The sequence below is a fragment of the Mus pahari genome, chromosome 23, assembly GCF_900095145.1.
Source record: "Mus pahari chromosome 23, PAHARI_EIJ_v1.1, whole genome shotgun sequence".
Classification (NCBI taxonomy): domain Eukaryota; kingdom Metazoa; phylum Chordata; class Mammalia; order Rodentia; family Muridae; genus Mus; species Mus pahari.
The window spans coordinates 26,228,251-26,243,021 of NC_034612.1; the positions used below are offsets into that span (position 1 = coordinate 26,228,251).

The 14,771-nt window shown below is 51.0% G+C and overlaps 1 protein-coding gene across 2 annotated transcripts in view; it reads left to right on the forward strand.

The window, feature by feature from the left end:
* Positions 1–11,176: 11,176 nt before the first annotated feature.
* The window catches only part of Upk3bl2 (uroplakin 3B like 2), a 7,236-nt gene continuing 3,641 nt past the window's right edge, over positions 11,177–14,771 (forward strand). Inside the window, exons 1-3 of one of the 2 annotated variants that reach the window (XM_029533915.1) lie at positions 11,177–11,285; positions 13,671–13,823; positions 14,002–14,221. In XM_029533915.1, the coding sequence (XP_029389775.1) occupies positions 11,204–11,285; positions 13,671–13,823; positions 14,002–14,221 (455 nt within the window). In that variant the 5' untranslated portion in view covers positions 11,177–11,203. The remainder of the gene's footprint in view (positions 11,286–13,670; positions 13,824–14,001; positions 14,222–14,771) is intronic. The other variant, XM_021187233.2, reaches the window with a different exon arrangement.

Genomic DNA, 14,771 nt, shown 5'->3' on the forward strand with positions numbered 1-14,771 from the left:
AAAAAAAAAAAAAAAGAAAAAAGATGAATGAATGAAGGGCCTGTGAGATGCCATCAAGTCCGCTGACATGAATTGTTCCCACGTGGGAGGAAAGAACCAGCTCTGGCAAGTTGTCCTCTGACCCTGACCTCTACAAAAATAAGGCATGCATGCGTGCTCCCCATCCAGGGTCCTCTGCACCCCCTCACCTGCAAATGCAAGATAATTAACAGGTCTTTATTTTTCAGGTGTATTTTGAAATTTATTTTAAAGTGTATGATTTAAGATTTATTTTTAAAGAGCTCAAGGTTCAGCTAGACTTGCGAAAGGATCCCCAGGCTTTGTGATCCTGGTGCCCCGTGGCTTGCTGTAGGTACTTCTACAGTCTGTGGTGATTCCCGGCGCCGCCACACGGGGGCGAGAGTATGCCTTGGCAATCACTACAAAGTAGCGAATGGAAAGAAAATGGGAAACAGCAGGCTTGGCGGCAGGTGCGTGCGGAGTGGGGTGGAGGGCATGGGGTCGGGGTTAGGGTGGGAGTGGGAGAGGCAGTGGGGATGTCAGTTGGGGCTCCGAGGCTGGAGAATTACTGTGATTTTTTTTTTTTTTTAATTACCGTGATTTTGAGGCCAGTACTCTGGAGATGGATGGGGAAACTGGAGGACCGGGAGTTCAAGACCGTTCTCATACTTACAGTCGGAGGCTCTGCCTCAAAACCACAAAATTAAACACATACACACAGGAATGAGAATGGAGATCTTTATGCACCAAACACCAGGGAGAGGTCTATCAGATTCCTAGAAAAAGGAGTTCTGGAGGGGGGGGGTCATCTGTGAGTGTGTGTGCATGTATGTGTGCGTGTGCGTGTGTGTGTGTGTGTGTGTGTGTGTGTGTGTGCCAAGACAGGATCTTGATATGTTAGTTCACTAGGTCTTGAACTCTGCATGTTCCCTTCTCAACTTCTAGAGTGATAGAGATGCAGGGATGTGCCTGGGGACATCTCCTCCCCACCCCAATAGAAAAGAACACAGCCTTCTTTAAAAAATTTTTTAAAAAAAGATTTGTTTTATGTGTATGAGTGTTGTGCCTGCATGTACGTGTGTGCACTGAATTTGTGCCTGATGCTCACAGAGGTCAGAAGAGGGAGTTGATCCACTGCAACTGGATTTACGGGCAGTTGTGAGCCACTGTGTGAGTACGGGGAGTTGAACCAGTATCCTCTGCCATAGCCGTCAGTGCTCCTGCCCACTGAGCCATCTCCCCAGACCAGAGACTTGTTGTCAGTCTTTGTTCAAGTTTCACGAAGGTGTTACCAACATCTGAGGGGGGATTTACATCCCTAGCCCCTAGCATCAACGCAGAGACCAGCCGATGGCTGGTGAGAAAGCTCCTAGGGTGAAGGTGCTTGCTGCCAAAGCTGCCAAACTGAGTTTGGTCACCAGGGCCTACATGGTAGGAGGAGAGAGCCTCTGATCTCCACTCACTGGCATACACACACACACACACACACACACACACACACACACACACACACGTTCATAAACGTACACACTAAATAAATAAATAAATAAATAAATAAATAAATAGAGATTTTGTTTTAAAATTATACTAGCATATAAAGTAACCAGTAGCTTTTCTTCACAGATAACTATGCCCCCAGCCCACCCCTGCCATTGCCCTAGACTCTCAAGACTCAAGTCTCAAGAAGGCAGGCAGAAAGTTAACATGTGCTATCTTGCTGTGGCTTCTCCCTTCTCCGTAGGAAGACAGAAGGAACAAGCAGAGAGCCTTGAAATCAACAAAACTTTCCAAAGCACACCCTAGTACATTGGCACAGCGTGCTACATGCCAAATGGCTGTCCGGGAAATGTGGACGGGATGGCCCAGACTGTAAAGTCACTTGCCGCCATAGCTCGGAAGCCTGAGTTTGATCCTTGGGAACCTGGGTAAAGCTGAAAGGAGAGAAGAAGCTCACAGAGTTGGCGCCCAACTGCCACACATACACAGGCCCTCTCTGGACCCTTCTCTCCTGCAGAAGAATAGTAACTTAAAAGGCAGGGACGCTGGAGCGGTGGCTCAGCAGTTAGATGGCTCTGCAGCTCTTCCATGAGGACCCAAACTTGCTTCCCAGCACCCACATCAGCAGCTCACGACCACCTGGAGGTCCAGCTCCAAGGGAGCCAGGCTGTTTATGGTATCTTGGGCAACCACAAACACATGCACACATGCACATGTGCATACACACACACAAGTAAAAATATTTTTAAAAAAACTGATCCCAGTGTTATTGCACACAACTTTGAGCCCAGTACTCAGGAGGCAGAGGCAGAGGCAGAGGCAGAGGCAGAGGCAGAGGCAGAGGCAGAGGCAGAGGCAGAGGCAGAGGCAGAGGCAGAGGCAGAGGCAGANAGAGGCAGAGGCAGAGGCAGAGGCAGAGGCAGAGGCAGAGGCAGAGGCAGAGGCAGAGGCAGAGGCAGAGGCAGAGGCTCTAGATGAGCTAGAGACCATCCTTGTCTACACAGAAAGTTTCAGGACAGCCTAAGCAACCTAGTGAGACCCTGTGTGCTGTCTGGTTTTGTGTGTCAAGTTGACACAAGCAAGATTCCTCAGAGAGGAAGGAGCCTCAGTTGAGGAAAAGCTTCCATGAGATCCAGCTGTAAGGCATTTTCTCAATTAGTGATCAACGGGGAGGGCCCAGCCCATTGTGGGTGGGGCCGTCCCTGGGCTGGTGGTCCTGGGTTCTACAAGAAGGCAGGCTGAGCAAGCCATGAGGAGCAAGCCAGTAAGCAGCACCCCTCCCTCCACGGCCTCTGCCTCTGCTCCTGCCTCCAGGTTCCTGCCCTGCTTGAGTTCCTGTCCCGACTTCCTTTGGTAATGAACAGCAATGTGGAAGTGGAAGCCAAATAAATCCTTTCCTCCCCAACTTGCTTTTTGGAGACGGTGTTTCATTGCAGACTAAAACACCCTGTCTAAAAAAAAAATTGAAAATAAAATAAAAATTTAAGAAGCTGGCCTCGCTAGCAACAGCCACAGGCACTCATTGTCACAGGCTCGCTGCTGTGCCGGCCCTGCCAGGACTCTGACCCCACAGTGGGATTACATGGAGGAATGAAGTAAATACCAAAGGACAGCCTGATGCGCCTGACGTGCCTGAAGAGAGGCGGGAGAAGATGGCTGTCCATAGTGCTAGCAGCTCCTGTCAGCCATGAGAATGTTGTTTTAACAGCACTGTGGCGCATGGGTGTTGGCAAATTCCTAATGTTTCAGGAAGGTAGAGCCCTACCTCAGGTCATCTGGAGGCCATCATCAGAAGCCACCCATTGGTGATCTCCTGCCCTAGGCTATGCTGGCTGAGGTGTCATAGAATCCAGTGGTCCTGCCCAGAACAGCTAATGCTGTGCTGGCCTGATGGGACATTTTGCCCCAGAGTTACACACAACAGGAGCACTAGACACCTTGGGGTGAGTCTCTAGCAGCAGCCAGGTTGTAAAGAGGTTTTTTTTACTTTGTTTCTTTGGACATAGCAGGACAAAGTCTTATTATGTAGCCCTGGCTGGCCTGGAACTCACTATGTCGACCAGGCTAGCCTTGAACTCAGAGACCCCTGGATGTCCTTGCCTCTTGAGTGTTGGGATTAAAGGTGTGGGATCACTTACTTTTGTTCTCTTCTCGAGACAGGGTCCTGCGATTTTCCTGCCTCCACCTCCCAAGTGTTAGGATTAACTACCACACCGAGTGGGGGGAATTTCATGTACTTACTATTTCTCTATTATACTGCTGGGGTCTATACTCGGGCCCCTCTCTATGCTAGGCAAATGCTCTACCACTGAGCCACATCCCCAGCCCTTTACTGGGGAGAATTCTAGGCAGAGGCTCTAACCACTGAACAACTCCCACAGTCTCTCACTGGGGAACTCTAGGCAGGTGCGCTACTACTGAGCTATGTCCCAAGTGCCAAGAACGTTTTATTAAATGATCTCAGGAGGACTCTATATAAGGAAATGTCAGGACACCCACTGACCCACAGCTTCATAGCTCATCAGTTGAAAACAAGTTCTTTGTTGGAAAAACATCCAGGATTGGGGGGGTGGGGGGAGGTGACTGCACTGTGATTCATCAGTCAGCAGAGCATGGCTGTTGGAACACAGGGTGGGAACAGACCTCAGGCAACGCCCTCCCTCTCATCTGCCGGTTAAAGGCCCTGTGCTGAGTCTGGGGACACAAATTCAGTCCCCAGAACCCACATGGGGAACAGAGAACCAACTTCTAAAAGTAGCCCTCATGACCTTCACACACATGCTAGCGCATGAGCACGCCCCCTTCCTCCAACACACACATGATAAATTAGTGCAATAAAACCTGTCTTAGGGTTCGGAGAGAGATAACTCAGTGGACAAGAAAACTGGCCCCTCCAAAGGACCCTGATTTGACTCCTAGCACCCACGTGGTGGCTCACATCCATCTCTGACTCCGGTTTCAGAGGATCCGATGCCTTTTTTCTGATCTCCCTCGGCACCAGGCACACACATGGTACACATACATACATTTAGGTAAAACACCCATTCTCATATAATAAGATAAAATTTAAAACTATTTTTGAAGACATGTCTATATTTTTTACTACATTCCGGCATCAGGGAGGTTTAAAGAGAAAGAATATTTCAAATTTTAGGTCAGCCTGGGCTTTAGAATAAAACCCTGTTTTAACAAAGAAAGAAAGAAAAAGAAAGAAAGAAAGAAAGAAAGAAAGAAAGAAAGAAAGGAGGGAGGGAGGGAGGGAGGGAGGGAGGGAGGGAGGGAGGAAAAGACACATGGATATGTGCTGTGGAGGGCTTAGAGGTCAGAGGTCAGACAAGGATAGTTAGAAACTCCAGCACTACTGAACCCCACCCCTGACCCTGCACCTCCCTTCCATCGCTCCTTGCTCCCAGCCTAGATGTCCCTGAGTCCTGTGGAGAGCGTCTGGGAGCAAGACAGGAACACACGGTGTCACCTCTCTGTCCTCATTTGCTATGTTAGCCCCACCAGGAAGTTCTGCCCATCTCTCCTGGCCTCCTTTTCCCCTCTGAGAGATGAACATTCAACCCAGAAGATGTCCAGCGCCCTTTGATGTCTCACACTGCACTCTTGGCCTCCCGAAAACGTCGCTCCTCCTGAGTGACACAGGCCAGAGGACCCAGGAGAAAGAAAAGAATGTGTTGCCCTGACAACCATTCTTCTGCCTGGCTTCCCTCCAGGGAGGGAACAAGAAGAATGTCCCATTAATCACGCTGGCCTCTCCCTTTCCCTCGGCAGAACCTCTCTCCCCAGGCAATGAAAACAATCCAAGTTTCTCTACGTCAAACGTGTGTTTCACGAGCCACTGGGCTTCGCTCTTGGCCCGTGTCTCCGCCTGTGTCTCCATTCCTAAGCCGTGGGGCCAGGGCAGTGGAGGAGCCCTCGGGAGTAACAGGGAGGGGACTGGTCCTCCAGACATCTCTGACACCTCTTTCTGAGGCGCCCTCCACTAGACATGGCTGGAACTAGCTTAGAATGTCCAGTGCTAGGAAGAAGCACCAGGACGGGGACAACATGAGTGGCGGTGGCAGCCTGGCATTGCGGGTGGGGCACAAAGAGGCTTCCTGGAGGTGGCACCACAGGAGCTGGGGATTTTAGGGAAGGTTGAAGGAAGAGAGGTGGGGGTTGGGTACCACTGCTGATTCTGTGAGGCACTCAACCAGCTAGGTAGAGGGGCATGGAAACACAGGTCAAGAAAGTAAGGTCTGGAGAGATAGGTCAACTGTTAAGAGCACCCTCTGCTCTCACAGAGGGTCTGAGTTCGATTCCCCACACCCACATGTGGTAGCTTACAACCGGAACTCCAGCTCTATGGTAATCTGATGCCCCTGGCCTCCGAGGGTCCCTGCACGTCGGTGCACATGGACACCTACAGCCCCCAACACGGAGACACATATGCAGAGAAAAAAATTAAACAAATATGGAAAACAACAACAACAACCAGTAAACTAGGTGGGGGAGCTACCCTGGGACAGGGCGTGGGCTGGTCGAAAGCCACCCCAAGTATCTGAGCAGTGCGAAATCTTCCCTGTGTGCTGGGGCTGCTTAGGTTAAAGAAGATTAATAAAAGGGTTAATAAAAAGCAGGAAGGCTGGGACTGGAGAGATGGCTCAGCGGTTGAGAGCACCGACTGCTCTTCTGAAGGTCTTGAGTTCAAATCCCAGCAACCACACAGTGGCTCACAACCATCTGTCACGGGATCTGATGCCTTCTTCTGGAGTGTCTGAAGACAGCGACAGTGTACTTACATCTAATAAATAAATCTAAAAAAAAAAAAAAAAAAAAAAGACAGGAAGGCAAGCTGGGCTGGAATGCTCAATGTTTGTAATCTCAGCACTTGGGAGGCTGAGGCTAGAGTCTGAGGCTAGCCTGGGCTACAGTGGAAGCTGAATCCTGTCATGCTGTTTGTTTTAGTCTATCACCTTTTCGGGTATAGGCATTGCTCAATAGAGAGCAACTGGCTAGAATCTGCAAGTGAAGTGCTAGGCTGTGCTCAGAAACAGAACTCTTGCTTGGAATCCCCTAGTGAGGGGCTGGGGGGTGTGGCTCAGTGGTAGAGCCCCTGCCTAGAATCCCCCAGGGAGGGGCTGGGGGGTGTGGCTCAGTGGGAGAGCCCCTGCCTAGAATCCCCCAGTGAGGGGCTGGGGGCGTGGCTCAGTGGCAGAGCCCCTGCCTAGAATCCCCCAGTGAGGGGCTGGNTGAGGGGCTGGGGGCGTGGCTCGGTGGTAGAGCCCCTGCCTAGAATCCCCCAGTGAGGGGCTGGGGGCGTGGCTCGGTGGTAGAGCCCCTGCCTATTCTGCTTAAGACCTAGGGTTCAATCATCAGTTTTGCAAGAAAACAACAACAACAACAACAACAAACAAATTAAGCATTTGATAAGAAGCAGTGAGACAGAAGCCGAGAAGGTGGGTTGCACTGCTCCTCGGGAATCAGTATTTCCCAGGGTACACCCCACCTGGCTGCTCCTCGGGTACTTCAGGGTGACTGGTCAGACTTAGGCTCCACCCTCTGTCCTCTGGCAACCCCTCAGTTTCAAGCCACTCAAGTTTCCGTACAGAGGGCCCCGTGACTTCAGAGAAACTTTGAATCACAGAGCCTGCTTGTTAATGGTTTGAAAATGAAATGTTCCCCACTCGGTCCAGTGACTATATTTGAGAAGGTGTGGAATTTGTAGGAGGTGGGACTTCGCCAGAGGAAGCAGCTCCCTGGGGCACCCTTTGAAGGGTATAATAACCTGGCCCTACTTCCGGCCCTCTGTAACTCAATAGCCCAGGCCAATTTCGAACTTGAGTCAATTCTCCCGCCTCATATGAGATGACAAAGCAGGGCCCCGTTTTAGTGTCCTTGGTGGTGTTTTGGTTTTTCAAGACAGGGTCTGTCTGTGTAGCCCTCTGGCTGTCCTGGAACTCACTCTGGCCTGGAACCAGGCTGGCCTCAGACTCACAGAGATCCACCTGTCTCTGCCTCCCAAGTGCTGGGATTTAAAGCATGTGCCGCTACCACCTTAATTTTTAAAAAAGTTTTTTTTTTTAATGAATGTTTTGCCTGCAGTCTGAAGAGAGCATTGGATCCCCTGGAATTACAGACGGTTGTGAGCCATCACCTGGGTGCTGGGGATGGCACCTGGATCCTCTTTAAAAGCAACAAGTGCTCTTAACTGGTGAGCATCTCTAGCCCCTCTTTGTATTTTGGAGGTAAAAAATCTCAGGCTAAATTGGAATTTCCTGTGTAGTCCAAGATAGCCTCAACCCGAGAGAGATGAGGTTTCAGGTCTGTGCCATCACGCCTGTTTTTTTTGTTTGTTTGTTTATTTTGTTGTTGTTTTAAAGCTTTTGATTATATTTGGCATGCTGGAGATGGAACCCAAAGTCACTCTCCCATACCCATCATTTGGAGATTCTAGGCAGGGGCTCTACCACTGAGCCACGCCCCCAGCCCCTCCCTGGGGGATTCTAGGCAGGGGCTCTACCACTGAGCCACAGCCCAGCCCCTCCCTGGGAGACTCTAGTTAGATGTTTCACTGCTGAGCCTAAGGAGAAAGTACTTTCTAGTTTTTGGTGGTGGATGCTGGAAACTCTCCTGGGATTTCTGAGGTGGCAAGCTACTCGTCATAAGAGACACACAGCACAACTGGTAGGGTATGAACCATCTTGTAGTAGAAAGACTCAAGACAGATCAAGGAACTCTGTCTGGAGCGTTTCCCACTGGACAAGGGCTTGGAGTAAGGGCATCAAGTACTTGGTTATTTTTTCTCTCTGGGCCCAGACAAAGCCCTTGGCTCTCTCTCTCTTTGGAGGGTGTGAGGTGAGCCCGGTCAACCCTTGGAGGCACACAGTGGACCTCCTGAGACTGTGGGCGTGATGGTTGCCATGGAGCTGTGTCTTCGTTTGGTGATCCAGAGTTGGGCCAGTCCTTGGGAGTATAGCTATTTAACTCCGATGTGGTAGCAAGTGGAAGCCCCACCTACCTTATGAGTCACCCCCGAAGGTACACAGTAAGAAAGGTCAAAAGGGAGAGTCTATTCCCGGGGGCTTGGTATGGCCGCTGCTTGGCCTCTTTGGGGATGTGGGACCCACTCTCCTCAGGTTGGTTCTCACTGGTGCTTGGTGCTCCTGGGACCCAGAAGGGAAGGTGCTGTGTTATTCCGGTCACCCATCTGATGCTGTAAAATAAAAGTGGCAGTCCCAGGCCTGAGCCCAACACAGTGAACAGGGAAGTTTCCACATTACCAGTTATTGGACAAATCCATTGGCCAGGTCTTAGACCCAGCACGGGGGAGAAACCCGAGGGAGCTAAACAGGCCTGGCCTTTGCCCGCTGTTTAATGGAGAAAGAGCCAGCTACTATGTTGTAGCCTAAATCTGAAATGTCTCTCACACAGGCTCATGCCTTGAGCACTTGGTCCCAGCCGGTGGCACTGTTTTGGGATGCGGTGGAGGTAGGGGTCTAGCTGCAGACATAGGTCACTAGAGGCGGGGCTTCGAAGGTTATCTGTCCCGAGCCCCTTCTGCTTCCTGGTTCGTCAGGATGTGAACATCCTTCGTACGCCTGCCTTCCCACTTCTAGGAACTGCGGCGCTGCCACTGTGCCTGGTGCGGGGAGAAAACAGACTCTAGAGTGTCTTCTCCCTCTTGTCTCCATACATGCAACGTGGGATGTGTGCATGTGAACAGTGTGTGCGAGCCTGTACACACACACACAGACACACACGGACACACATACACAGATACACATACAGAGAGACATATACACACACAAAGACACAGACACATAAACAGACACAGACACACACACACAGAGACACAGACACATAAACAGACACAGACACACACACACAGAGACACAGACACATATATACACACAGGCACACACAGACACACACAGAGAGACACAGACATATACATATACAAATACACATATAGGCACACACAGATATATACACACACACACACACAGACACACATACAGAGAGACATATACATACACAAAGACCCCGAACATAAACAGACACACACACAGACATAGACACATACACAAACACACAGAGACATACACAGACACACACATAGAGACACAGACACATATACACATACAGAGACATAGACACATACACAAACACACACAGACATTACACAGACACACACAGGCACACACATAGACACACACAAAGACACAAAGACACACACACATAGACACACACACAGATACACACATACAGACACACACAGACAGACATACACAGACATAGACACATACACAAGCACACACACAGACATACACACACATATAGAGACATAGACACATAAACACACTAAGACACAGACAGAGACATAGACACACACATAGACACACAAACACACACACACACGCACACACACACACTAGCAATGAGTAAAAGAAATGTAAAGGCCAGATACAGCAGCACATATCTGTAATCCCAGAACTTCTAAGCTGAAATGGGGGGGGGGGGGGAATTGGAGAAACATCCAGAAGTTCGTGGTCTGGTTAGCCTGGAGCGTGACACAGCACCAGAACAGAAACAAGAAAGACCCCGGTTAACAATGTGGGAACACACCAGAAGAGGGCATCAGATGGTTGTGAGCCACCATGTGGTTGCTGGGAATTGAACTCAGGACCTCTGGAAGAGCAGTCAGTGCTCTTAACCACTGAGTCATCTCTCCAGCTCTGTTTTGATTTTTTTGGTTTTTTGGTCCCCACCCCCCAGACAGGGTTTCTCTGTGTAGCCATGGCTGTCTTGGAACTCACTCTGTAGACCAGGCTGGCCTCAAACTCAGAAATCCGCCTGCCTCTGCCTCCCAAGTGCTGGGATTAAGTCTTATGGCTGCTTTCAACTTCTGAGACAGAGAGAGGGAGAGGGAGAGAAAGAAAGAGACAGATTGTGTATGCGTATATGATGTGTGTGTGTGTGTGTGTGTGTGTGTGTGTGTGTGTGTGAATGTATGTATACCACAGACACGTGCACACATCTATTTGCGATGCTGGGGAAGGAACTCATACACATGCCAGGAGAGAATTCTATCATTGAGCTACATCTAAGCCTATGTCTGTCTGCCTGTCTATTTACACTTCTTCTGCTCATCATCTATTGGCCCATTAAACTGCCAATCTATCACTTTGATTTGATTTGCTGGCTGTGGCAGAGTTCTCCTGCAACCCCAGCCATCGGGAGAGAGCACCAAGAATTCAGGGTCATCCTTGGCTATATCCTGAGTTTGAGGGCTTTGCCTGTCAGCCTTGTAGAAGGTGAAGCGACTCCTTCCTCCACAAGGGGACTGTGAGGTGCTCTAGTGGCCAGGACCCAGGGCAGGCAGGACAGGATCTTTATGGGGTAGCCCACACCCAGAACAGCCTGCTTCATACCTGGCCCCTCCCAGCCCAGGCTCTCTCGTGGAGTCCAGTGCAGGTGCTCTGGCTTGTCTCCCTCCGTCTGTCTGTTCTTTTTGGACCCATCCCTAGTGATGCTGAGTTCCCCAGAGCCTATAGCCTCAGCCCCTGAACCTGTCCAACCAGTTTTAGGGGAGGAGGGAGGACCCCAAAGTAGCAGCCTCCGGTAGCAGCCTCCGGTAGCCCAGCCCAGGCGGAGTAGCTGGGGCTGCACCGTAGACACCCTGGAAAGGAAGGACAGCAGCTGGAAGCTCAGCGCAGCCATGGGGCCCCAGGGGAGACGGTCTCTGCTTCAGATGCCCCTGTTGTTGCTGCTGACTTGTGTCCAGCCTGGGACGGGTCTGGGTGAGTGAGGCTGGGGTGTGGGGTACTCTCTGTAGGATGGAATGGAGTATTCCTTTGCAGCTTGGGTGCCTCCTGATCCCCTCCCTTGGTTGTGGACCGGGTTCCTGGATGCCTCTGGCAGTCAGCCTACCTCACATGGTGACGAATGGGTGTCTACCCCCTCAGTCCCTAAGCTGAAGAGCAAGGAGACTGGTCTTTCCTTCTGTTTCTCACACCTACATTTTTACCAATAAAATAACCCTAAATAACCTCTCCTTTCCAGACCTCCATCCCTCTTCCCTCAAATTAAAAAAAAAAAAAAAAAAAAAATCAGCTACCTATGGTATGCAGGATTCCCTAGTCTTCTGAGGTAGGACAAAAGACAGTCTGTGTGTGTGTGTGTGTGTGTGTGTGTGTGTGTGTGTGTGTGTGGTGAATGTGTGCTGTGATGCTCGTTTGGAGGTTAGAGGACAAATTTTGAGAGCCCGTTAATAGAACCTGGATCCGATCCGGCACTCAGAGCATCAGGCACCTCTCCCAGTGAGGCACCTCGCTGGCTCAGGCAGCAGAGTTGAAGCCTCTCGAATGTCCCACTGCTTTAACTCCTCTATACGGTCCTTCCTGCCATGATTAATTCTATAGGAATTTTGTTTTCGAGACAGGGTCTTTTTGTACATAGCCCTGGCTGTTCTGGAAATCACTGTAGACCGGGCTGGCCTCGAACTAGCAGAGATCCGCCTGCCTCTGCCTGTCGAGCGCTGAGATTAAAGGCGTGCGCCACCACACCTGGCCTGGAAATTAAGTTTAAAGATTTACTTATTTATATATTGTATGTATAAGAGTGCTCTGTCTTCATGGACATCTGCATGCCAAAGAGGGCGTTACAGACGGTGGTGAGCCACCATGTGGTTGCTGGGAATTGAACTCAGGACCTCTGGCAGAGCAGCCAGGGCTTTTAAACTCTGAGCCATCTCTCCAGCCCAAAATTAAATTTCAAAAGTGTTTCTACAGCTGTGTCAGTGCCCAGTGCATTGTGAAGCTCAGAGGACCAGCAGGACCACCTCAGGTGTCAGTGTCCAGGAACCTGACTGTCCCCACATAGCTGTGTGTGTGTGTCACACACTTGGTTGTCTATGTGGATGCTGGGGACTAGAACTCAGGTCCTCAAGCTTGCAGGGCAACCACTTTTCCACTGAGCCATCTCTTCTCGACCCTAAATTGATATAAAACTTGCACAAAAGTCCATGTCACTCTTCCAAATTGTCCTAGCATTAGAGGCTTGAACTTGGAGGCATATCGTGGCTCTGTCCTTGGCGGCAGAGCTGCCGGGGGAGGACTGCAGGGAGGGCAGAGCTCCTTCCACCAGCCGCAAAGCTGGACAGAGCCATAGCGCCTCTTTGAGGTCCTTATGGCATATGAAGCCTCTGAGAGGGATGAGGGCTGATGACGTGAACGCTGATCACGTGATCACGGTGAGGATGGAAGAATGAGGGCTTCTCTTGTCCCTGCCTCCCATCTCACCGTCTCTGGAATTACAGGCACCCCGTGGGCGTCCCACACCGTGCCTGGCTTTTGACATGGGTTCTGGGCTAAACTCATGTTTTCATGCTTGGGAGGTTAGCACGTTGCTATGGACTCCTCTCTCCAGCTCCTGTTCATTCCCATCAAACACACGAGTGGACCACAAACAGGAGGGACACCCCAGAGCCTCTGGACATGCCCAGCCTAGGGCTCTGGATGCCCTGAATCTGAGCCTCCTGTGCCTCCCTCTGTCCATCACCCCAGTGACACAGTGCCACCCCACCCTGGTAGGCTATCAAGACAGGGGTCTAGCCATTCCACAGCTCTGCTCCCCATTCCAGGCCATCTCCACTAAAGATTCCTTAACTTTGGATCTGGTAAGATGGCTCAGCTGCTAGCGACACTTGCTGTCAAGCCGGATGATCAGAGTTGGAGCCCCAGAATACACATGGTGGGGAACCAACTCTCAAAAATTGTCCTTTGGGGCTGGTGAGATGGCTCAGTGGGTAAGAGCGCCCGACTGCTCTTCAGAAGGTCCGGAGTTCAAATCCCAGCAACCACATGGTGGCTCACAACCACCCGTAACAAGATCTGACACCCTCTTCTGGAGTGTCTGAAGACAGCTACAGTGTACTTAAATATAATAAATAAATAAATCTTTAAAAAAAAAATTGTCCTTTGGCCTGTGGCATACATAGTTATGTACACACACACACACACACACACAGAGAGAGAGAGAGAGAGAGAGAGAGAGAGACAGACAGACAGACAGACAGACAGACAGACAGACAGATCTGCGGTTTTGGTGACAGCCGCGTCCTCCCTTGGTTGAAGCATGACTGCGTCACTCAACCTACTTCTGCCCTCTTTTCCCACCCTCCCCAGAGAGCATTAGCTATGCCCCCCAGCTCCTCAGGGACACCCTGGAGGGGAGACTCACACAATCTACCTTCACACTGGAGCAACCCCTGGGCCAGTTCGAGAACGTCAGCCTCTCTGACCCAGACCCCATCTGGCTGGTGGTGGCTCACAGCAGCGGTAAGCTAAGCCTGTTTGCTTGCTCACCCTGAACCGGGCAGGTCCAAGAGGTCTGGCAGGCAGGGGGCGTTGGGAAGTAGGGACTTTGGGGGATGTGGTTAGGAAAGGCTGTTAAGCCTGGCAGGATGGAACACGTGGTTCCGCCCACGTGACGGCTGACCCTCAGTGCCACCCCCAGCTGTCCAGAACTTTACTGCCCCGCGGAAGGTAGAAGACAGGCATGCCCCTGCCTACTTCGACCGCAATGGCTACTACCTCACGCTGAGGGCCAGCCGGGTACACTACAAGGGTGGCCAGCAGGACAGCCGGCTCCGAGTCCTCCGTGTTGGGAACGACAACAACTGCTCCCTGGAGTCCCAGGGCTGTAACTCGCCTTTGCCAGGGGCGGGCCCCTACAGGTGAGTAGCAAAGCTGGGGCCAGGGACGCCTGCCTGGCACAAGCAGGAGAAGGGGCAGCCACTGAGCGGTTCCCTGAGGTCAAGTTGGATTCCCTAGTCTTTTCCCTCCCTCCCTTCCTCCCTCCCTCCCTCCCTCCCTCTCTCCCTCCCTCCCTCATGTTTGTGGTGCCAGGGATGGAACTTGGGCCCTGGAAAAGCTAGACTGGTACTCTAGCATACCCCCAGCCTCTCACAGCAGGTCCTTACATAGCTCTTCTTTTATATTTATTTTGATTATTTTAGGTGTATGGGTATTTTGCCTACATGTACGTCTGTGCATCACACATGTGCCTGGTGCCCGTCACAGGAGGTGGTAAGCCTTCAAGTAGATGCTGGGAATCGAACTTGAGACTTTGGCAACCACTTCAAGTATTCTTAAACTCTGAACCTTCTTTCTTTTAAAAAAAATTATTTGCGCCGGGCGGTGGTGGCGCACGCCTTTAATCCCAGCACTCGGGAGGCAGAGGCAGGCGGATTTCTGAGTTCGAGGCCAGCCTGGTCTACAAAGTGA